We start from the raw sequence: 24,257 nt of genomic DNA, 5'->3' as shown, positions 1-24,257 counted from the left end.
TCAATGCAAAACCACTCGTCTTTCTAGTCTCTACTTGGATCTTACATGTGTATATAGTTTACTAAACACTGTTTATGATGCGTTGGAGCTGTAGGCTCTGTGAGAACAATACGGGAATTTCAGAAAACAGAACCATGTGGCCAGCTATTTTGATTCCCCTTGCTAACTCAAGTCAGCTATTGCAATTTCGGGAATAATTCCTATTTTGTTTTATGGCTTCTTCTTTTCCATGTCACATGAGGTAGTAGTGGCGGATCCAAAAAAATTTGTTTATGTCCGCATATTTAGTGTTGTCCCCGAAATTTTTGTGTGTGTAAAGAAAGTTTAAATCAATGCTTAAATCCGCTCATAATCTAGTTGCTTCTATAACAAGCTGTAGGCAATAGTTTGACCAATTATTTTCCTCCTATATCTTATCAATCCTCCAAAATAAATATGAGAATATATTTCAGTACATCCATACATTATCATTCTATTTTATAGCGGTAAATAAAAAAGTCAACGCTATCTGTACAGAAGGCAAGCTAAATCACAGTGAAGGTCTCGTCTCTAGATATTAACTTATTTGAGAATGTGAGACCTGCAATCAATCCTCTCCTTTTATAAAAAAAGAAAAAGGAAACAAAGGATGAAGAGAGCACGGGAATGGATACGTGACATGGGAGGAAGAATAAGTTTTCTTTCTAATTAATTTGCATTGCTACGTTGTTTTAATCATCTCCGTACGTTGCTACGTTGCTAACTAATATAAGAATAAATATCTTTTTTGGTCCCTACCAAAAAATTTGGTCTCCACTTTAGTCCATTTAAAAAAAAAGTAGTTACCTGAAATTCAAAGTGGACCCATTTTGATCTTTTTGAGAGATTAATGTAGGTATTTTTTGAATTTTTGAGGGACCACGATTTTAACTAAATTGATCCACTTTAAATTTTTTAGGGACCTCGAGACTAACTTTTTTTATAAGGGACTAAAATGAGAATCATATTTTTTGTAAGGAACTTTAAAGAATATTTACTCCTAATATATATATATATATATATATATATATATATATATATATATATGTATTGAACCAAGAGACAATTAAAGACTTACAACCAAAAAAAAAAAAAACTAAAATGAAAAAGTTTATGTCTGCACTTGCGGGCATTTGCCCGCAAGTGCGTCCGCCAGTGGAGGTAATATTTCTTATGTCATAGACACAATAATTGATGGAGTTCACCACTTGTTAAAAAAAAGAAGAAGAATAGTACGAATTTCGATGTCTCACAACATGAGAAAGCAATCTCCTATTACATAAAAAATAATTTCCCTTTGTTTTAATATAATCATATTATTTGAAAGATTTCATTCATTTATAAATCAATTGTTATCAATTAACGTGATAATATCAATAACATTTTGACCATTCATATATAAATTAATGACTTGGATCTTTCACACATGATATGGTCATCTTAAAACAAAATACGAGATGATCAATTTTCTGTAATTATTTGTTGGGTATGGCTCATACTTCACATGATGATGATGTTAGGGTTTCTTGTAATCCTATTTATATTTGCCTTGTAAACCGAGAGACTTGTAACGAGTGGCGGTGAGGTGAATATAGTACAGACAAGCTGGACGTAGCCTATATTGGGTGAACCAGGGTAAATCATCGTGTCAATCTCTCTACTCTTATCTCTTTTTCTGTTTTCTCGATTCTGTGTGATTGTCGATTTCCAACATTATTAATGTAGAAATTGCAAAATATTTTATGTGTACAATGGATATGTTTCTCAATATGACCAAAATTAAGAAAACAAAGTGTTCGATCCAAGAGGATCATAATTAATATGGGATTTGTAAGCTAGCGGAATCTATGAAGGACACCGCCACAAGTTGTAGCAAATCACCGTGCACAATATTAAAAGTCAATAGGGATAGTGTGTGTGAGCATAATAACAATCAAGGAGGCTAAGATTTCAAAAAAAAAAAAAAAAAAAAAAACACATGTGAGATTTAACTCTTTATTTATATATAATGGATAAAGTCCATTGTCCTAAGTTTTGGGATGAGAATTCAAGTGTCAACAGTAAAGTCTCACATAAGTTAGAGATGTGCTCAGTGAGAACCATATAAGCAAAAGAATCCATAAATTCAACATCTTAATATTTTGGGTTGAAATGTGTCGTCTAAACCCACTTATGATAGAGAATTAGCGTAGCTCATATGATGGTAAATCTCCTCTTAGTCCTGGTGAGTCAATGTCTTGATGAGTAGAGCTAAGTCTCGATGTAACCCATTAAATACTCAAAAGAGGCCTCCACCGGGGGAATGTTGGGATAAGTATCCAAATGTGAATAGTGAAGTCCCATGTTGGATAAAAAATATGTTGAGCGAGGATTATATAAATGAAAAGAGTCATAAATTTAATGCCTTAAGATTTTAATTTAAAATGTAATGTCTGAATCTACTTATTATAGAATATGAAACTTGGCTCATATAATGATTGATCTCCCAAACCATGGGCTCGCCTCGTGACCCACCACTAAGAGCTTGCAGGCAGATTATATGTGTCCAAAATACAAAGTTTTCATATGCTCTCTTATTTCCTTCGTGTGCATATATGTACATCCTTATAACTAGTGAAAACCAAAAACACAAAGTGGAGAGAAGAATTTTCATGTTCGAAAAATAAGAGTTGCACCCAGTCTATACCATAAATTTAAAAAGTCAAAAAATGGAAATAAAAAAGAAATTCTTCAATTTGGACTTTCTTAAAGATATGAAAGAAATGTAATGACATATTGCTTTTCATCCAAACTTTTGCCACGTAACAAAAGTAGCTTTATTTTCTGCCGTTCTTTGCTTCCACCAACAGCCTCAGTCCAGAGTAATGACGTTTAATGGGGATCTAGAACATTTGCCACTGATCTATCATCTTAAATTTCTCAACATCTATGATTTCCTAATGAAGCTATAGAGGTGATATTCAAATTGAAAAAACCTAACACAGATCACACTCCTGAATTTGAACTTTATTGCAAAATTGAAAGTATATTTCTTCCTAAACTGCAAAAACAAGCTATGTATTTCTTTGAACAATTATCAAACTACAAAAAAAATTAACTATCAACTTCAATTTTAGGAAGAAAAAAAAATCAAAGAGTATAATATAGCATATGTTATATTATAATAGGCAACTGAACACATAAAGAGCTAAAATCAACAAAAACCAGCATATGAAAACCAAAAAACATTCAGAAAAGCATAAGATAGTAATTAGTTGATACACTATCTGTAATCTCATTATAAATTTTCACTTACCAAAATTGTAGAATGGAGACAGATTTTCTCATTTAAACATGTATGAACTAATGTTTTAAAACTCACATGTAATCAATAGAAGAATTAGCCGTATCATAAATTAAATATATATTTTAACTGAATTTGAGTATTAAAATATAAGAAAATTAACCTCAAGAAATGACAAAAACATAAGCAAGTTGTATTCAAGGAGCGGACTGCTAAGTTGAAAGATTTCTGGTTCGATTTCTAAACGAAACCATTGGCATAAGTGACAAAAATCTTGATACTTAAGCCATGAAGGAGATTAGTCTCATCTAAATATGCAGGACATTCACCCAAAATCAAAAAGTAGAAATAATATAAAATAGTGTATACAAAAAAAATAATAATAATAATATAACATAAAATGTTAGGAAAAATAGGGATAAGTTATTTTATTTACTTTTTTCTTTTGCCTACTTTGTCTATCACTTTTCAACACACACTTTTGGTGTTGGAGAGTGGTAGACAAGATATGCATGAAAAAAATAATAAGTAAAATAACTTATCCCATAAGGGTGTTCATCAATTAATTCAAACTGATTGAAATCGTGGTGACTGAATCGAAAAAGCAAAAACTAAAGAAAAAAAAAATCCTCATATTTTAATTGGATTGGATCAATTTTCGGTTTGATTGGTGAAAATTGATCCAATGTATTATGTATTGATTATTTTTAAAATAAGGTGACTTGAAATCTTGTTGTTTTGTAGACTTAGAATCTTAGATGTTATTGATAAAAAACTATCTTGTTTTAGATTTTTATCATATATTAATCTATTTTAACTCTTCATGAGTTTTAAGACTTATTTTAGTTTAAACAACTAAATTTTTCAGTGATCTATAATTTTGAATAATTTTATTTTGATATAAATAGTTATTTGTATGACTGAAATTTTAGACTTTTTTGAAAAACCAAAAATCAATCCAATCCAAACCAAATAAAATTGAATTAGATTGGATCGGATAATATTTGATTCAAAATCGATGTAATCCGGACAAAAAAAAACTCTTACTATCCCCCACACACACACACACAAACACAAAAAAAAAAACCAATAAAAGGTATTTAAGTAATTTGATCCCCAAGGAACCACTATAAAAGCCACAGGCCTTTGATCGAACAACTTTAGCCGCAAAAAACACCCACAAAGAGCCACAGCGTTCAGACAAATTCCCCCTCGAAACGCTCGCCGGAAATTCCATCTCCGGCGAAGGCCGTTCTCTGATTCCGACGAACCTCCCTCCCTCTCTCCCTTCATCGTTTGCTTACAGAAAGTGCCCGAAACTGACGCCCGGAAAACAGAATCTGTTGTGGGGCGGTGTATGATGGGATCTTGCATATGCCCGTTGGAAACTCCGGCGAGGTTGCTTTGGACCACAAGCTTCTTCCGTCATAAGCTAATGATCTTCTAATCCGTTGAAAAAAAAAACAAACACAAACAACCTTGTAACTCTAAAATTTACTAGTAACAGCAAACACACAAAGAAACACATAATCACAAAACACTTCACAAAGTGAAGTGTCTGTGGCAGTTACAGTGACAGTGATCGAACCAAAAACTTTGCAGTGCCATGGAATCTGGACGACTTTTCTTTGACACTTCCGCTTGTCGCGGGAACAACATCCTCTTCCTCGGAAATGCCGATCTCGATTTTCGAGGTATCTCTCTTTCTTCTTCTTCTTCTTAGTCTTCTTCTTCGTTTACCCTTTTTGGATTGAATTAACTGTTTTTTTTTTTTTTTTTTTTTTTGTTTATAAGCTAGACTGTGTGTAAAACCGAAAATTAAAGTTGGGTTTGTGTTAAAGGAAGCAACTTGATTGTGTATCAAACATGGGTCGTGATAAGTCATGAATTAAAATAATTTTTTTTTTTTCAATTTTGTGTGTTTTCTTATCTTTTAATCTAGATGGTGTCTGAAATGTTAATGTACAAAAGAGTGTTAATTGATGATTTTTTTTATTTTTTATTTTTTTGGGTGGGGGAATTTGGGATTCAAATGAAAGCAGGAAGATCGATGATGAGCATGGAGGAAGGCTCAAAGAGGCGACCTTTCTTCAGTTCACCGGATGAACTTTTTGATGAGGAATACTACGAGGAGCAGTTGCCGGAGAAGAAACGCCGCCTCACTTCCGAGCAGGTTGACCGGTTACTTGAAATATAATTAGTATTGGTTGTTTTCAATATGCTGATGCTTATTCTTGTCACAGTCTCACATTTGCTTAAGAGTTTGGCTTTTAATACAATATTATTTGTGGAATAAAGGGGGTTGGCTTTAAAGAGAAATTCGATTTTGTGGTTATAAAGTGGTTGATTTTGAAACCATTTCTTACTATTAGTAAAACGAAACAGGTTGAGTTGGATGCTTGTTCTTGTTATTAAATTACTGATTGATTACTTATGGAGATCCCTAGATGGAACTGAACAACAAAGACTGGTAAAATAGATATTGTGTAAGGCTTTTACTTTCTTCATTTTTGTGGTTTATATTGCTGCATCCGAATCTGAAGATATGGGAAATGTTTATTAGAAGGCTAAGGCTAACTTCCATGATAGGTTGTCATCAATATTTCATGTTGTGACACTATGTTGTGTGGTTGATGATTAGGTCCATCTGTTGGAGAAGAGCTTTGAGGAAGAGAACAAACTGGAGCCAGAGAGGAAGACCCAGTTGGCCAAGAAGCTGGGGTTGCAGCCTAGGCAGGTGGCTGTGTGGTTTCAGAACCGCAGGGCTCGATGGAAGACCAAGCAACTTGAAAGGGATTATGATGTTCTCAAGTCTTCCTATGATTCCCTACTTTCAACGCATGATTCCATTACGAAGGAGAATGAGAAACTAAAATCTGAGGTACATATATACAATTTTGTAATGTTTACAAAAGTTGAATCATTATGTGTATGCAATGGAAATATTATGATTTTTTTATTTAGATTTGGCTGCGCATATATGCAATTTGAGAATAGGTGAATGCTGCAAAGATGTAATCTTTGCATATAAGGGTGATGAAATATTTGGTGAATAGAATATAAATTGTCTGTCAACAGTTAGTGCCTTTACAATCAGAACTCCATCATAGAGAAGCAAATCAACACTTAACCTAGAAGATGATTGGGGGAGCTATCCGGAGAGGGTCCTACACATGAGATTCGATACTATAATAATCACATACTATCAAAGAGTAGCATCTGTTCTGAACCCCACCTCGTTTGAAAAAAAGGCCATTGCAAAGTTACTATGCGAATATACTTTTGTAGATTTCTCAAAATATGCTTAAGACTTCCTTTAGTGAAAAAGACTGATGAATATTTTAGAAAAGAATATGCAAGATGGGGCCATAAGCTAAGTAAACAAGTGGACGTTTAAGTATGATTATCTTAATGACATTTTGACTATTCCACAGGTGGTTTCCTTAAATGAGAAGCTTCAAGTTCAAGCTAAAGAGATGCCTGGAGAACCATTATTAGAAAAGAAAGCTGATCCACTTCAAGTGGATATAGCTCAAATTTTCAGATTGAAGGCAGAGGACCACCTGAGTACTGGAAGTGTTGGAAGTGCAGTGGTGGACGAGGGTAGTCCCCAACTTGTTGTTGACAGTGTTGATTCATACTTTCCAGCTGACAATTATGGTGGATGTGTGGTCCCACTTGAAAGGGTTCAGTCAGAGGAGGAGGATGGCAGTGATGATGGGAGGAGTTACTTAGATGTGTTTGTGGCACATGAAACTGACCACCCAAACCATGAGGAAGGAGAGGCATTGGCTTGGTGGGGTAATATGTATTATGCTCCATAATGTAACAATGCTTTTTTAATTAGTTGCTTAATTAAGAAAAAGCAAGAATATTGTATAATTATATGTATCATGTGGGTGAGAAAGACAAAAATAAACCTCCTGTTTAGGTGGCTTAGACCACTTTGGAGTTGGAGTGGCCTTAAGCCAAGATTAATAAACATAGTCCGGTAAATTGGTACGTGGCGTCTTGTGTTGTACTTCCTAAGTTTACATTAAGTTTCTGTTTTGTTTAAGGATAAAAACATAGTTAAGTATTATATATATATATATATATATATATATATATATATATATGGAAAATGTTATATTTACAAATTTTTTGTTTACAAATTACACTAAGTATGACCGGTGATACTTCAATTAAAAATGTATAACCCGTTATACTTAGTATAATTTATAAAAAAAATTGTAAACAGATCCTTCTCTTATATATAAATATATCGTAGGATTTTTTTCTTTGCTCCAAATCTCTCTTTGCAAGTTACTTGAATCTCGATTAATCTCGAAACGAACTAATCTTGAATCGAACGGGCCGAGACCACAAAGGGAGAAAAGGTCTGCATGTCTTAGTTTTCCCTTCTTCTTTTTTGGAGTTACCCAACCCTAATTACCTCTTTGAGGCGAGTTGGCTCCCTCCGGTATCCCCACAAGCTTCGACTCTTTGAGCCGGCTATGGGACTAATCCGGAGTGCGGAGGTCAGTGATGGCTAAAGGTTCAACCCCCTCTTCAAGAATGCATTCAGCGGTTAGTTTTCCCTTTTTGAGGAGTCTTTTTAAACGACAATTATTTTCACACCTTAATTATGGTAGTCAAGAACGTATTTTACTTATAACTATCATGACATATAATTCAATTAATAACATTGTTAATAGTGAACAAAGTTTTAAAAAATATTCAAAAACAATATTCGATTTTGCACTAACATAATTAGCTAGTGATTGAAAATTGTATTGATCAACTTCAACGCTCGATACGAATTTGTTGGAAAGTACCACAGAAGCTTACAACAGCAAATTAATCACAATATAAGATCATGTTAATTTACTCAGAAATCTTAGATTATTAACAAGCAATCAAATGATCATACCATGTCAAGATATTTCTGCTGGATATCAACAGGCCAAACACCCAAAGCATTATAGACCTTCATACCTAATGATTATCTAGCAAGAGATGAGAAATATAGAATCCTACAAACCTACCTCCCAAAAGACACCCTGGTAGATTACCTAAACTGCATTCCGCACTTGGGTACACAACAAAACCAACATGTTGTTAATTAGCATAACAGACGCAGCTACCACTTATGCAAGTGAAATGTCCGTGCTACCTCGATTATTGCCACATATGTGGAAACGGTGCAACCCACTTACAGTAACTTGATCCTCATTAAGATGCTCAAACCGATGGGGAGGGGTTCAGATATTTAGTATATATACGATAAAACCACAACCATAAAGCAGGAATTAAGGGAAAATTAGCAGGTAAACAAATCAAATAGAACTCGCACTAGGTTTGCACAATAAAGCAGATGGAAAAATGCATTGATTCCAATAACTCCCCTGCATTCTAACACATCTGCAGATGCCCAAGAACAAAATCAAAGGCACGCGTGTGCAGGACTTTTTTAGGGGTGAGAGAGAAAATGTATAAAGAATGAAATATTGCCTACACTGCTCAACTTGACATTTTCTGGCTTCTTTCCCATCCTTCCTTTTTTTAATTCTTTTTTTTTTCCTATTCCTTCTTTACATTAGTTCCATTTGTATACATATATGGATCAGACTCTGCTAGAAAATGAAAAATGTAATATCACTTCTTGCTATAGAGCAACCAATTGGACAGCTGCAGCAGAAATCATTTCAAAATTGGACGCATCCTCATAATTCCCTCATACTGGTGCCCTCACTGAAAGCATATAATTCTACAAATTCTGCTTAGCCAAAAACCAGCACCCGAGTTAGCAGGTCAGTTTTACCTATATGTACAAGCACGCAAGTGACACCAGGAGCTGTGGCTGCCCCCTTTAATAACCTGAAGCTGGTCCCATGGCTTCTCCATCCAAATTCAAATATCAGTGGATGATCATATCACACCACTTAAATGACCAGCTTTCTGATTTCCTCAGCAAAGAATAAGTATGAGATCAACCATCCGGTTCCCTCCTTTTCCTGTTCGATTTCCGGCTTGCTTTAGATTTCTCTGCATCCACCGTGATCAGCTGTTTCTGTTCTGCTATCGCAGAAGGTTCAGAGCTGTCAGTAAAACTTGAATTGGGCATTTTCTCATATATAATGGCTGAATCAAGGGAGTATATGCGAAGGGCAAGGGAAGGCAAAGTAGAAGATTTCGCAGCAGCAGAGAATGATGACCAGTACCACCAGTCATTCCTTAAGTACTCTGTCTTAATCATATCCTCCAGTGTAATTGTTGCCTGAACCATCTGAAAAAATGGAAGGAACATCAATTAACAAACACAAGTTCACATTCATCGTTAATGTACCTGAACTAGAAATATAGCATATTTATTGCTCAGGAAGTTCATGTACACACATAAAACAACTACTTTTCACTGATATTGGAGTAATTTTGCAAAGTGGCATTAATAAGTCAACAAACTGTTGTCTAGCGAGACTCAAAAAAGTATCTCAGCAAGCTGAGCTGCAGTGCTGAACTATTAGAAAAGAGAAATGTTTACGACAATACCTATTAATAGAGAAGTATATGTGCCAGAGCCACAGAAATAAGACAAACCTCATATATAGTCTCTGCAGATTTAACAAATGCACGCCAGGCCTGTCTTCTATCCAACTGTGCCCTTGATGGTCTCAGAACTACTTTTGGGAGTGCAGCATCCATATCAAGTAGATTAATCTTCAGTTGCCTTAAAATATGAGAAACTTTTCCAACTAATGGTCTCAACGAAGATGAAGGGACCACACAGCAGCCATCAACTACCATATCTGAAGCAGGACTACAAAAAGAGAACTTTCCATCTCTTTGTTCTCCCAACGATGATTTGTTGGATTGTCCTGCTTTATTGCTTTCATTTGCAGCTAACCTTCCAGGAGATATGCTGGATTTAAGGTCATGACATATGCCAGCTCCATCATTGCTTCCTTGAAAAACCCGGCTCTCTGAAGCTTTGGATGCACCACCATCAATGCTATCATCCTTTTGAGCTGAGAATAGCGTATACTCACTAACAAAAGGAGAGATGGAAGGAACAAAGGATGGAATACCATCTGAACCAATAAGACCTATTTCTCTGACAAGTTCCTTGTTGGAATCATTTGTCACAAACTTGGAACATATATCTTCAAAGTTAAATGGGCATGTGGATTCTTCATTTGAAAATTTAATCAATCTTGAGCAACGCTTATAATTTTCATTAATTGACGATCCAGCTGTTTCTGCACCACCTTTGAATTTTCCATGTGAGGTATCACATTTTGAGTTCCCTTTTCCTTTGGAAGATCCATTTTTATCCTTATTCTTCTCCAAGGTCATCATCAGACCTGCATTACATTTGCCATCATTGTGTCCCTCCAATTCAACATCACTTGAAAAAGTTTTGTGGCAATACATGCAGTGTTTCCTACAAGGCCATATGGGTTCTAGGCACTCACACCTATACATTTTTTCATCATTAGTTGTTCTGGCCTTTTTGCTTCGCTTCTTCAACACCTCAATGGTATCCCACTCAAAAAAGGAACCATATTTCTTTTCCAGCAAGGACGTCGCCTTTGTAACAAGAGAATTAGATAATGTTTTCTCACTATTTCCTGGCATAGAAATAGGTCCTTGGTCCTCAGCCTGAACTTCAGTCTGTGCATTAATAAACTCCTGAAATCTTGATTTTGGCCCCAGCATAATGGAATCTTTCAGTTCTCTTTCTTTAGGGTCATTATCATTCAGCCAACATAAGATCTCTTCAATTTCTGCATCAGTTTCATAAGCAATCCATGGTGAACAAATGCCCAAAGCATCACTTGGTTGAGACATTAAAGAAGAGGAGTCTTTGGTCACCCCCAACATCTTACAGTTATCCTTGTCAGATAGTGCACAACGCTGCAGAACAGGAAACTTCTCCACGGTGTCTCTGCTAACTTCCCTTCCTTTTCCATGCAGCAGTGCAGCACTTGCATCAACAACTATACGTGAACGTCCCCTGGGCATAGCCGAAGCCCAGTACAGTCGACCAATAGAATCAATGCCCAAATATTCCCGGCGAACAGAGAGCTTCAGCAGCTGTGATCCTACGCTAGTTATGGAATCCTGCAGTAATGAAATATTACGCTTGACGGCACTGAGCTCGAGGTGGAAGGGTTCTGACTCATTCATAGCAATCTGAGGAACATCAACAGGCACACATTGTTCTTGCTGATATGTCACAAGAGTAGAGATGTCCCTTCCCTCACATTTCTGTTGGTTAACCTGGATATGAGCTGCTCCACCAGAACCATTTATTTCTTCATGCAGATGATTTGGTGATGCAAAAGACTTGGGGGATCTATCAGTACATTGAGACTCCACAGCCACAGAGGCACTCCCAAGTTGTCCCTCTAAATCTATGGAATTCAGATTTTGGCTATCAGAATCTGAATTTGTCACTGGTACAGTTTTATCAACACTATTGAACCTGTACTTCTCTTTGGCAGTCACTTCTGAAGGCAGACTATCAACAAATACCCCAAAATTACTAGGATTGTCAACTACAGTTTGAGGCTGCCCCAGACACTTACCACTATTTGAGAACAAAGCTGTAAATCCTTCCTTAAGACCAACTTCTCCAGCGGTATTTAGTGAGAATGTATCAATTTTTGCAGCTTTTGTTGATAAAATATCTTCTTTAGTTTTCAGGCTTTTCCACTCTACAGAAAGTGCACGCAATTTCTGATGTAACTCAACAGACAACTCTGCACATTGCTCAAGGTGCTGGCGTAGCAGGGAAGAGTTAAGCAACTCATCGCTTAAAAACTTGATAAGGAAAGTTCTCTGCAACCATAAAAAAAAAATTAAGCAAATACAAACACAGAAAAGAAGCTGCACAGTTTCAGCAATATGTAATCATAACTCAAGTTGCAAACCACAAAGCATTTTAAATTAGCAATAATAGTAGTCAATTCAAACATCATAACTACTTTGACAATAATTCAAAAAAAAAATGAGCATTTTATCATTAAAATTAATACTTTCACTGAAAACCTTTCTTAGATACAAAATAAAAGAGTTATACACTTATACCCATGGAAATCAAGCAATAAATGAAAATCAGCAAACATAAGAGTCAGAACAATATATAATTTGTTAAAGATGCAATACAAAACCATTCATATAAGATTTTAGCTGAAGACAGGAAAGATTTTATATTACATCTTTTATGTGTCACCTCACTCATGCAAAAGCCATTTGGACTTGAAATGTGGACAATACACATGCTCACCTACCTTGTGTTGAAACTCAACTTTTTATTAGAAGAATGGATTGGCAATGATCGAACTCTAAACCACTTGATCATAGTGTCTCTAATGTCCTTGTCATCTGCATTTTGAGCTCTAGCACAAGGTAGATGAACATATACATTGTCCACGTTTCAAGCCCAAATGGCTTTTGCATGAGGGACATGTTAAAAATGTAATATAAAACCATTCATGTCTCACCTAACAACTTAAGCTTTTAGGATAGTTGGTTCATGACTTCATTCATACCAAAAAGGAATCGCTGAGATTCATTTAGATGATAATGAATGGGAAGCATATTCCAGCATAATCCAATTACCAATAAAAATCCTTTTTCGTAGCAGTATAACATGACGAATATCCAATGCGAAAAAGAAGACCATACTGCCATTCTATCTACAAGGGTATATATGTATTAGCTAGCTAAGAAAGAGTAACATAAGTAGGTGCCCATCAACAAACCTCGCCCACACTGAACTCCCAGTATTCTTTTTCTTCGAGTACAGCTGATAAATGAGTTAGAGCTTCCAAGTAAAGAGAATTAACTTCTCCCTGGAATTTTTTACTTTTATGTTTTCCAATAATCTGTATACGTTCTGTAACATCTTGAGTTGCATGTTTACCATCAACACAAGAAGGACAGTACCAGTTTCCTTCAGGGATCCTTGCAAGTGGAGGATTCAAGCAATACGTATGATACTCAGCATCACAAGTATCGCATAGTAGAACACTGTCATCATCCCTGTCAATGCCACATACTTTACAGACTCCCTCATCCCAAGGGGCCTTTGGAATCTCACTCGTTGACACAATAAAATCATGAACTTCTTTTCTCATTTCTGCACTTAAGCATCCCAATTTAGCATACTCCACAAATTTTTGGGCATGGGTAACAACCTGTACCAATTCAAATATTCAATTAGTGAAAGCACAATTGTCCATGTGCTGATGTATACACAAACAAGCTACCAACCTCGTCATTATATAACGATTCAAAATTCTGGGATAATTTTTCAGCCAGTTCAACTAAGTCAGGTTGATCCCCAAAAGCAACACGAACATTGTTCCACAACTGCAACATGTAAAAAAGTTATAAACATATTAAGAATGACTTGGCAGCTATCAGAAAGCATATTAAAGACCAGTATTTGAAGGAAGACATGAGGAAACTAACCATGACCACCCCCCCCCCCCCCCACACCCACAACACACACATCTTCTCTTCTTGAGCCAAAGACTCAAATGGGGCAAGGAAGCATAAAAAATAATATTTACAACAACCTTTACAGAGAAAAACCATGCCATAATAGCAGAAAAATTTGGGTCTAAAAGGGAATAGTAATCTAAAGAAAAAAAAAAAAAAAAAGACCATTTGGTCAAGCAATCTAAGTCTGATATGACACAGACCTCGCGAACATCCTCCAGAAAAGCTTCATGAGATCCACCATAAGATCCAGCAGCCAACCTTAGGTCAACAGTCCGGAAGTCAAGAGGACGGGCCACCATAGCTGGGGGTCCAAGAAGCCCTTCATCATCATTATCGGAAAAATTTATTAGTTTTCTTCCCAGCAAATTACAGAAAACCTTTGAATCATCTGCAGCAGCTGCACGACGTAATACAATCCGACATTGTTTCATGATAATATCAGAAATAGATACAACAATCTTCTTTTTCCTTCCTTTATTGGGATTCTGTTGCGATCCTTCACCATTTACATTAGCCAACACTGAAAGAACTGCTTTCTGTGTACAACAAGAATATATATAATTCAGGATCATGCTTCATAAAATACCACATAAAAAAACAAAAAATAATTAACTATTTTAACCAGATGAACTATTACATTGTAATACAGATATTAACATGAAGCCCTTAGTTTTGTCAATATACATGCAGCGTAAGAAACTGAGCTTCTGTTACAAAAGAGGGAAAAGGTAAAAAGAAAAAATCATGTTTCAAGAAGATGCCTTGCATAATGTAAAAGAAGACAATATACATAGTTTTCTCATATATGTGAGGAGTGAAAACTATAAATTACAAGATGGCTTGCATATTACAATAGAAACTAATGCACGAGAAAGTGAGAAACAATAAAATTAACTAATTGAGCAAATTCTACGCTGAAACCATGGCACCAGTGCAACTAGTAGCTGACAGTTCCTGGATTCTATTAAAAAGTTTGACCAGATATCTGATCCAATGGTCAAGAAACTGCCATACTAACAGTTTTACTAGCGCAACAAAAATAGTGGTTTTACCATGGTCTTGGCCATGTCCATGTACCTAAACATAAAAAGCAAAATAAATGTAGTAAAGGAGAAGTGCCACTCATTAGCACCTTCGTTGGTCCAGATGCATTCCCCTTGTACACTTCTTTACTAATTGAATGCTCCAGTATTTTCTTTGCCCACTCTGGTGGATTCTTTTCCAGAGCTTCATAAACACACTTTCTGATTCGGGTTCCCACATTTGTTGGTAGCTTTCTGACAGGTTCCAGCACCTGCGCCCATTCAGGAATAATACCATCATTCCCCAGAATTTTTTCAGATGCACCCTTTGCATCAGACTCCTCTTCTTCCATGGTTAGTGCATCATTTTCTCTGCTCAAAGAACCAAATATTTTCTTTGTGGCCTCCGCAAGTAACTGAGAGCCAAATAAAACAATCCTTCAGTGTTACTTCTATAATTCCTTTCAATTCGACTATTTAAATTATAGTGTACAAAAGTTTGACCAGCAGCATCAAATAAAATCCAAAGACATAGTATGACATAAGAAAGAAACTTCTATGAGGAAATTGAGCATCCAAATGAAGCATGCACACTAGCCACGCCAAGACAAAAACTGAAGTAAAGGAATAAAGCTAAACCATATCAAAATGCACATAAAAGCCATCCCAGATGCTAGGTCTGATAAGACAAATTTGACAACATTACAGGAAAATGGAAAAAGTAATTTGACCAGTACAACATTCTGACAAGCATTTTATGAAAATCATGTTTGCAAAGGAACAGCAAGTCTGATGTGAATATGTGAAGTACTTAGGTTTAGCATGATTCAAAAGAACTATTATCATTGGGAATCCAGGGCTATAGTTATGACTACAAAAATGCTAAAGGAGAGCTTTATATATAAATGTCCTTAATTTGCTTAGCAATTTAGCATACTAAAGGCATTCTCCACAGTATAAGCATCAAAATTCTCTCCTGGTACTTCGTAATCAAAATCATGTCATTTTCCTCAATTATGGGTATTTCTAAGGCATGGTTTTCGAATCAAAACACATTTTCAATTAACTAGCCTTAAATGGATTAAAATCCTGTTCATAGCCCATAAAATAAATATTTGTCAACTTCCTTTCTGTTACTAAGCCATGCCCTGCTGCCATAACCTAAATAAATAAATGAGCTTGTCTTAGTTGTCTACATAAATGAAAAGTGGTCATTAGACCTCAGCCCAACTTAATTAGTGCAAAAGAAAAAGACTCTCCTGGGGCAGGAAATGCCAACTATCAGCTAGCCTTCGAGAAATTATTAAACCTAGAGTGATCATCATACAATCTAACTTCTTGTTTCAGAACCACAAAAACCCATATCTTAGGATTGAGTCAGAATGCCAAATTAATTTACATCAAGGCCCCAAGTACTAGCCACGTGAAGAAAATGAGTATAACCACACTAATCAAGATGAAGAAAATACTCATCAATCATTGCTGAAGACAAAAGTTATCTCACCAGTGCATCTGCTTCCATCCCAGCTACACCAGTAAGGGAACCACATAGCAAACCACCATCGCCTCTTAAGCAGCGAAATACTTTACCACTTTCACGAGCAGTAATTTCCGCAGACTCAAGGTTACCATCCATTGATAAGAAAGCCAAGACATATCTCCGAGCTAATTCTGGCCAAGTCAATTCATTAATAGGAAGCATATTGAGCTTGGTTCGTTTAGCAGGAAATGCACAGTCTATATCTTTCCTTCTTCCCCGTCTTGTTCGTGTCTCTCCAGGTTCAGAATTTGGATCCACCAGAGCAGCCACCCTTGATTGCAGTTCACCTATTAGCACTCTTAGCAATGAATTATGAGCCTTGGTCAACGCTACCCCAAAGCATCTCGCATAGGTGAAAGATGCAAGCTTAACTTGAGCTGCCTCTTTCATTGCTTCCGTTTCCACTTGAATAAATGCATGGGAACTTTCTGCGGAACCTGATGGTCCAGCTTCACATCTTGGGGACAATATTGGTCTGCAATTACTATCAGCTCCCTGCAAACTTAAAAATTGACTTCCATCTGTTTCCCTCTCAGATTTCTCAAGAAAATCCAATCCATCAAACCAAGGGTTGATAAGTTCCTTCTCTAGCTCATACAATGACAATGGTTCTTTCAGGTCCAGAATTTCATGAAATCTCTCTAAAAGCTCCCAAGCCTGGAAGATGAAAGCAGAATAATGTAAGACTATACATCGTAGCAAATAAATAATAAAGCCAAAGAATGTAAAAGGGTAAAATAAAGATAATTCAATTGCACTATTGGCTGATAATATACATACCTGAAAAATGTCACCAATAAGTTCACTAGGAGCTTTAGAGCATATTGGCTTCCCAGGAGGTGGACAACGATCTTCCTTAATGCATTTTTCAGTCAATCTCACATTCTTGAGCCTCCTATATAAACCCTGAACTGCTTCTTCTTCCTGATATTTTGATCCACCTCTCCACTCAACCTCTAGGAAACCATTTTCTACTGTTGGCAATGAAGAGCTATTACTTCTACTATTTAGAATGTTATACTGAAGAGAGTCTTGGAAACCAGGCTGATGTTCCAATACTTCTTGCACAAATTCAACATCTAATCCAAATCTATCCTGCTCCAACCATTTTCCTAAGCCTTCATAGAGACTTTCCAGATCATTGTAAGCATAAATTACATCTGGGATGCTGACCGAACCAAGTGAACAACAAAATTTATCCAAAGATGTGAAGTGTATATTGCTTTTGCCATTCCTTATATCCCATTTATGGAAGCATGTTTCATTTTCAACATGTTTACAATAAAGCTTGAGAGCTCCTTTCTGCTTGCAGATATCCTTGCAAGCATTAACTAACTTTTGGGAAATAACTTTCCATGCTGAGGACGATGACCGCTCTTCCACCAAAATTTCACCAATTCCATCAATAAACCCCAAGTTATCAGCTGATGAATTCCTGGTATTATCTTGCACTGAACCAGCAACAGGCTGTAATACATCTGATGTGTGAGTATCACATGCTTCATTCGAGCAACTAGCAAGACAACTCAAGACATCATTTTCCGTTGGAACGCAAGGGTCTAAAAGGATCATCTGGATACTTTCATCACCATCTAAATCCATACTATCAATCGTCTTTCTCTCACCTTCATTCGTTTGACTCACAAATTGACAAAGACTTGACATTGAGAGGATGGTCGACCCAACTGGAACAGGAAATTTTGAACAGGAACACCTTCTGATCCTAAATATAGGTCCAGAATCACCACCCTCCAGAACTTCACATGTAAAAAGAGAGCCAGTAATCTTATCATGCCAACAGGATTTATAACCTATAGGACAGATAAGGTTAACATCATAATATGAAGGTCTACCATCAAGTTTTCCCAAAGAAAGAACAAAAAAGTCCTTGAACTGTAAAGGAAGTCCATCCTGAAATATAAAACACAGAAAAATTAGACAGGAATGGCTAATTTTAACTTCACTATAATAATTCCCAAAATTCTATATTAATATGGGAAATTAAAATTCAAATCCAGCTCGACAATGAAACAAGAAGATGTGAACTAGATTCACTTACAGCAGATTGCTGAGGGCCAGAGCGATCATCCTCTTTTCTTCCAATTTCTGCAACTTCTAGGATATTCCCCCGAGCATTAGCACATTCCACACCTAAACAATCAGAAGGAAGATCCTTGCAATTACTATTTGTCAAAGTTCCCCACTTTTCAGCAAAACCATTGGCTACTGGAGTTCTTGTTGACTTTCTTTTTCTGCATAGGTGAGGCCCACCTACAGAAGGGAGAGACCTCTCATTTCTTATTTCAGATTCCATAGAATTGTAGCCAGAAGTTAGACCCAGATAACAAGCTACTTCATACACAGAATCAAATATCTTTCCATCCGGCGCACAGTAAACTGCATACAATTCAGAGCTGCTCAGTGATTGTCTAAATTCCACTCGCCAACCTTCCTGTAGTACACCACGCCTTTCAGATATAAAATCTCTAAGAGCCTGCAAAAATATCTCATTTGGACTCTGAGATGGTATTCTAATAGCTGTATTATTATTACTATGAATTCCAAGAGGGAAATTCATATATACCTCCTCAAAGCTTTTACTCATCGACTGGGTATGATTCAATATATCCTCAAAACCCACTCTAACAGCATGTGTCACAACTCCAGATGCCTTTTGGAAGCCAAAAGCACTCCCGTTGTAGAAGTTTGAATAGGTCACTGGGGCACCAAATGGATTGGCACCAAAAGAATTATCACCCGGAGTGTGCTTTCTAAAACCAAAATAAATGTAAACAGTAACTACTTATAACAACTGAGACTCAGGGAACTTAAATTATTAATCATCAAATTAAAAGACAGAACTGGAACCAGAAAGAAACTTACAACAATAAAAAGAAAAGTACCCAAAATTCACCTATTAGCAGCCAAGCTACCCAAAGCATTTCAGATAAACATCACCATATGACAGATCAAAATCAAAGTAATATGCCACTTATGCTTAATTGTGCTTCATAATGCTATGCTGAAATTATATCAGATTTACGATTTATTATTTGGTAACAGAAAAAAGGAGAATGATAAAAAACTCATTTTAATGCTTTATATAATTTGAAACAGGAGAAAATGAAGCCACTTTATATTTGTTAATTTGACCAAGCAAGACAGTTAAGGGAAATATAAGTAAAACATATGCTGATGTTGACATTAACTGCCAGGGAACACAGCCTTACATGGAATTTCAAGTGTAATGCAGAATTTATGGTCCATAATTCACATAGATAGCTTCCTGCCTTCTTAGAAGAAACCGAATATGAACCTTCAGCAAAACTGGCCTTAGCCGATATAAATGATTCCAAGTTAATTACAATAGTTATACACGGTAATGAGTAATGACAATCATTAGAACTTGGAAATGATAACGGCGTATATTATAGCTTTGGAAACAATAGCGATTTCTGAAGCATTGGGAACATAAGGATCTTAGGAAATAGTCCAATTCTTTATAGTTCTTGTAAACATAAGTTTGATTTATTCTTCCATATATATATAAATATCAGTATGCTGGAAAAAACTCGAGCAATTCTCAGAAATCTATCTTGAAATTAATTCCCAAGTAGGTATCAGAGCAGGCTCAGTCATGCTTCTGCTCATAGTTTCCGGGTTTTACTTTCTGGTCCAGCAGATCCTAAATCCCTCAAAAGTTCACTGTTATGTGGTGTCATTCCCAAACATCTGAGAAATCCCTAAGTCTCTGGTTTTGAACCACCAATTGAGAAGACCTATACAACTCATCAAATCTGTTCGGCAAAGAAGATCACCTAACTATCTAGAGACCATAGACTAGTCTAACCACAAATTTCCATTGCCAGAAAAAGCCCCATGTGCTGTTACACACATCTTCTCTTGTCAGTCTGAGAGCACCTTCTCAGTGTTTGTTCTCCCCATGATCAGTCCCATAAATACCACCAGCCTTTCCTTATCTTTTTGTAATCATTTGCCCAAACCTGAGTGTGTCGAAATGTATTCCAATTCAGTTCATACCCTCTGTAGTGAGTTGAAATGTATTCCAATTCAGTTCATACTCTTTGTGAGTGAGTTGAAATGCATTCCAATGACTCAGCTTCAACTGATCAAGAGTCCCAACAAGTCTCTACTGTGACTAATTCATCTACACATGGTCCTATTTCTTATGCATTTTCAGGAAATCTCACTATTACTATGGAAAAAGTGAATGGGAAGAATTTTGCCTGGCAAACATCGGTGGAGCTATGGTTTCCTGGCCAAGGTCTTTCAGATCATTTGAAAAATCAATACCTGAGGAGAGTTGACTTTGGTGGGAGAAATTTAATTGTCAACTGTGTGTTATGTTATGGCAATCAGTTGAACCAACCATTTTGCTAAATTTCAGAACTTTCAAAACCTCTCATACTTTTAGCAAGAAGGCTCAAAATCTGTTTGTTAATGATATTCAGTGGCTGTATGATTCAGCCCAAAAATTAGCTGCCAATCATGAAATGGCCTAATTGTTTGTTAAATCTCAATCTGCATTTGAAGAGTTAAAGGTGTTTTTGCAAGCTAAAACTCTTCAAGGAATAATGGTAAAAATGAAGAATCTGTTTGTGTTGTTAGTTTTTTGTGCAATGCACCCAGATTCTGAACATGCTCACAATCAAACTCTAACTAGTCCAGAGGTTCCTTCAATGGAGAATCTATTTACTTGACTACTCCAAGTTCCTTCACCAAAAAAAGGGACAAGGTAATATAATCAATTGAAGCATCTGCAATGGCGTCAAACTCAGGACATCATGGCCAACATAGAGGTCATTGGAATCATAAAGGACAAGGTAGACCTAGAAGTCATCCTCAATGTACTTATTACAAAAGGATGAGACATACTCAAGATACCTAATATTTACTTCATGGCTTTCCAGAGAAATCTGCCAATGTTTCTCAGTATGAACATTCTGAAGTTAAGCTTTCAAAGGCTAATTATCAAGAGTATCTTCAGTTAGATGCAGCCAAGCAAGTCCAATCTTCCACAGGTACTGTAGCTTATATGGGTAATTCAACAATGTGTCTCTCATTCTAGTAACAATCCTAGGGTAACTAATTCTGGTGCCTCTGATCATATTGCTTGCAATAGTTCTTCATTCTCTTACCTATCAATACCTAAATTTCCTCATTTTATCACATTAGAAAATGGCTCTAAGGTTGCTGCCAAATGAATCAGTTCTTTCCAAAGAAAATATCACCTAATCAGTTAGCTCTAAAAATGCTCAACTAGAAGATATCTCGACAAAGTCTCTTAGGGGTCCTCAAATTGTCCTACATTTGTAACAAGCTTATTGCATATGATCTATATGCTCTAGCTTGAGGGGGAGTATTGAAAATGATAACAATAATTATTACATCTTCGGAAACAATAGGGATATACAAAGCATTCAAAACATCAGGATCTTAGAAAATAGTCCAGTTCTTGATAATTATTGTAATCGTATTTTAATTTTCCATGTATATAAATATCAGTATGCTGAGTGCAAAACACTCAAGCAATTTACTGGAGTCTCTTGAAATTTATTCTCAAGCACTAACAAGATCAACAATGCTGGTGAAGGCACTGACAAGGGCAGACAGATCAATGGTTGAAGGCTGGAAGCATTATGGTGTCAAATAGTGCTCCAGTCAAGTGCCATATTTCCAATTAGTTCCATTGAAGGCAACAATAAGAAGTTACCATGAAATAGTATTGGTTTAGGTAGTATAAGGGACAACGGCAGTACCAGCGATGCTAATGCATGATAGAAATCACTACAATAATGATAGTGTGGCAATAACTCAACGGAGGAGACCAGGAATACGTAACTGGGGTGTTTTGCATTTGCCAATCTGGTACTCTGAAGTACTAGCAAAAATTGTGAAAACTATAAACTAAAAGGTGTTTGACTTTCCATATCAAAGTTAACTCAGCCTAAATTCCCCTTATTTAAAGAAACACTAATTGAAAGCCCATTAAAAGTCCCCAAAACCGAACTCCAATTCTTATTCATGCTAAGTCTCTTTCCATTGACAAAGGAACCATAATACATTGTGAAATTCCATCCTGATTACATACATTTCATATTGGCCTACAAACATTATGCCAAAGGGTGCAAAGAAGAAATATATAAGTGCATTTGTTTTGTGTATTTCCTGTTTTCATTTTCAAAAAGAAAAAAAGGCTTGACAGCTAGTTTGGTTGGCTTTAATGAAAACTTTCCCTAAAATGGGATCAAATCATTTCTGGAAACAGAAAGTCGAAAACTCGGTCACAAATATGTAATTATAACAAAAAGCAATATTAGCTAACGAGCTTATAGCTCAACTGGTACCGGCCCTAGTCTCAATGCTGGGATTACCATGTAAGGGGTTTGATTCTCCACTAGGCCACCTATTCTCCCTCAACTACTCAGGTGCTGCATCTTTTTATACCAAAAAAAGGAAAAGAAAAAGAAAAAAGAGCACTGCTATTTATCACCCAAAAAAAAATAAAAAATGCTACACTAAGTTTACTATGAAAAAAGGGAATGCATACGGATACATAGATAGCCAAAGAAAAAAGGATACGAGAAATGAACAACACATGTTTCTCAACACAACAACGAGACATTAAAGCATCCACATTGGTTCTGCTACCCTTAAACTTCTTCATTCTTTGAATGATAACAAGCTATGTTACTTATTTCCAACATTACAGAAAAAAAAAATTGTAAAAAGGTTTAACTTTACTATAGACACTGCGTTGGAACAACCCTAACTGAAAAGTCAAGGTTATAATATAACACAACAAGAATGCTTGAATTTTCCGTACCTCAAATCCTGCAACTCCTCACCACCACCGTCACCGTCGGCATCACTGGGCGGTGAAGCGTTAATATCAAGAAGCTGCTTGGACTTGACACCCAACGGCCACCGCTTACTCTTCACCCCGCCGGAGACACACTCGCCGCACACCCACTCGCTGATGTTCGCTACCTGGCGACCACCGCCGCGAATCCCGGCGCAGGCCAAGTGGAAGCAGCGCTCGCAGCCGTCACAGACGACGTGGCTTCCGCCGCCGCCGCCGGGCTTTCCGCAGGCGACGCAGGGAGGGGAGCCTCGGGGGAGGTTGGCGGGTCCGCCGGGAGGAGGGGCGGGGTTCTCGTGGTAGGCGCGGACGATGTCGACGGCGCAGTCCGGTAGGGTTTCCGCGAAGGAAGAAGAAGGGGAAGGGATCTCGTTGAGGTCGATTCCAAGACCAGAGCGAGAGTCTTGCTGCTGCTGCTGAAGCGGCGGCGGCGGCGCGTTGTTGTTGTGGTCGCCGCCGGTGGAATCGTTGAGTTCCATGATCATCGGAGAGTTGGCACTGAGTCACAAGGCGACGAGTTAGGGCTTTGCGGAAGTACCATTGTACGATTCGGTAGATTGTGAAGAAGGGCGCGGATCGAAAGAGGAACTGAGATTGAAGCGAATGTGAAGAGAGAGAAAGAAGAGAAGACAGAGAGAGAGAGAGAGAGAGAATGAGAAAAGGGAAAGACAGGGATGGGACCGTATCTGTATCAAAGCGTAAACTCGTAAATCTCTTTCTCAGTTTTTAACTTTTTATTCTCTCTTCACATTTTATTTATTTTTTTTAAATTTTGTTTCTTTAACTGCGAAAGTTGCTATTATTTATTCTAAAATTAAATGGTACATAAAGAAAAGGCTAACTATGAAGAAATGAAATGTGTGTAAATTTTTTTTTTTTTTTTTTGGATACAATCCATTGGTTGATCAAAAGTTCTGCCATAGAATAGTCTCTTATCCTTTATCGGCAAAGGAAATGGTACCTCCGGTGCGTAAGAACTGAACGGATGAAATTAAGAGTGTGGGATTGAATTTTCGA

General features: G+C 36.7%; 2 protein-coding genes across 5 annotated transcripts; one reads left to right on the top strand and one right to left on the bottom strand.

Annotated features, from left to right (window-relative positions):
* Positions 1-4,448: 4,448 nt before the first annotated feature.
* Positions 4,449-7,377, top strand: LOC133298472 (homeobox-leucine zipper protein HAT5). The gene is made up of 4 exons (XM_061497761.1): positions 4,449-4,995; positions 5,344-5,474; positions 5,943-6,182; positions 6,736-7,377. Exons 1-4 carry the CDS (start codon positions 4,908-4,910, stop codon positions 7,123-7,125), a joined length of 849 nt encoding a protein of 282 aa, XP_061353745.1. The 5' UTR covers positions 4,449-4,907; the 3' UTR covers positions 7,126-7,377.
* Positions 7,378-8,635: 1,258 nt separating this feature from the next.
* On the bottom strand, positions 8,636-23,858 carry LOC133298477 (methyl-CpG-binding domain-containing protein 9). 4 transcript variants are annotated; one of them, XM_061497768.1, is made up of 11 exons: positions 23,205-23,858; positions 18,942-19,128; positions 18,417-18,851; positions 17,138-18,268; positions 16,322-17,014; positions 14,928-15,233; positions 13,996-14,331; positions 13,562-13,660; positions 13,051-13,485; positions 9,881-12,124; positions 8,636-9,569 (listed from the first exon to the last, which is right to left on the bottom strand). In XM_061497768.1, exons 1-11 carry the CDS (start codon positions 23,723-23,725, stop codon positions 9,273-9,275), a joined length of 6,684 nt encoding a protein of 2,227 aa, XP_061353752.1. In that variant the 5' UTR covers positions 23,726-23,858; the 3' UTR covers positions 8,636-9,272. The 4 variants fall into 4 exon arrangements, with proteins under 4 accessions (XP_061353752.1, XP_061353753.1, XP_061353750.1 ...); XM_061497769.1 differs by having other exon boundaries at positions 18,417-18,809; XM_061497766.1 differs by having other exon boundaries at positions 18,390-19,128.
* Positions 23,859-24,257: the final 399 nt, after the last annotated feature.

Source organism: Gastrolobium bilobum, unplaced genomic scaffold (assembly GCF_033153095.1).
Source record: "Gastrolobium bilobum isolate Gb01-03AN ecotype WA unplaced genomic scaffold, APGP_CSIRO_Gbil_v1 utg18492, whole genome shotgun sequence".
NCBI lineage: Eukaryota > Viridiplantae > Streptophyta > Magnoliopsida > Fabales > Fabaceae > Gastrolobium > Gastrolobium bilobum.
This window is presented reverse-complemented; position numbering and strand designations above follow the sequence as displayed.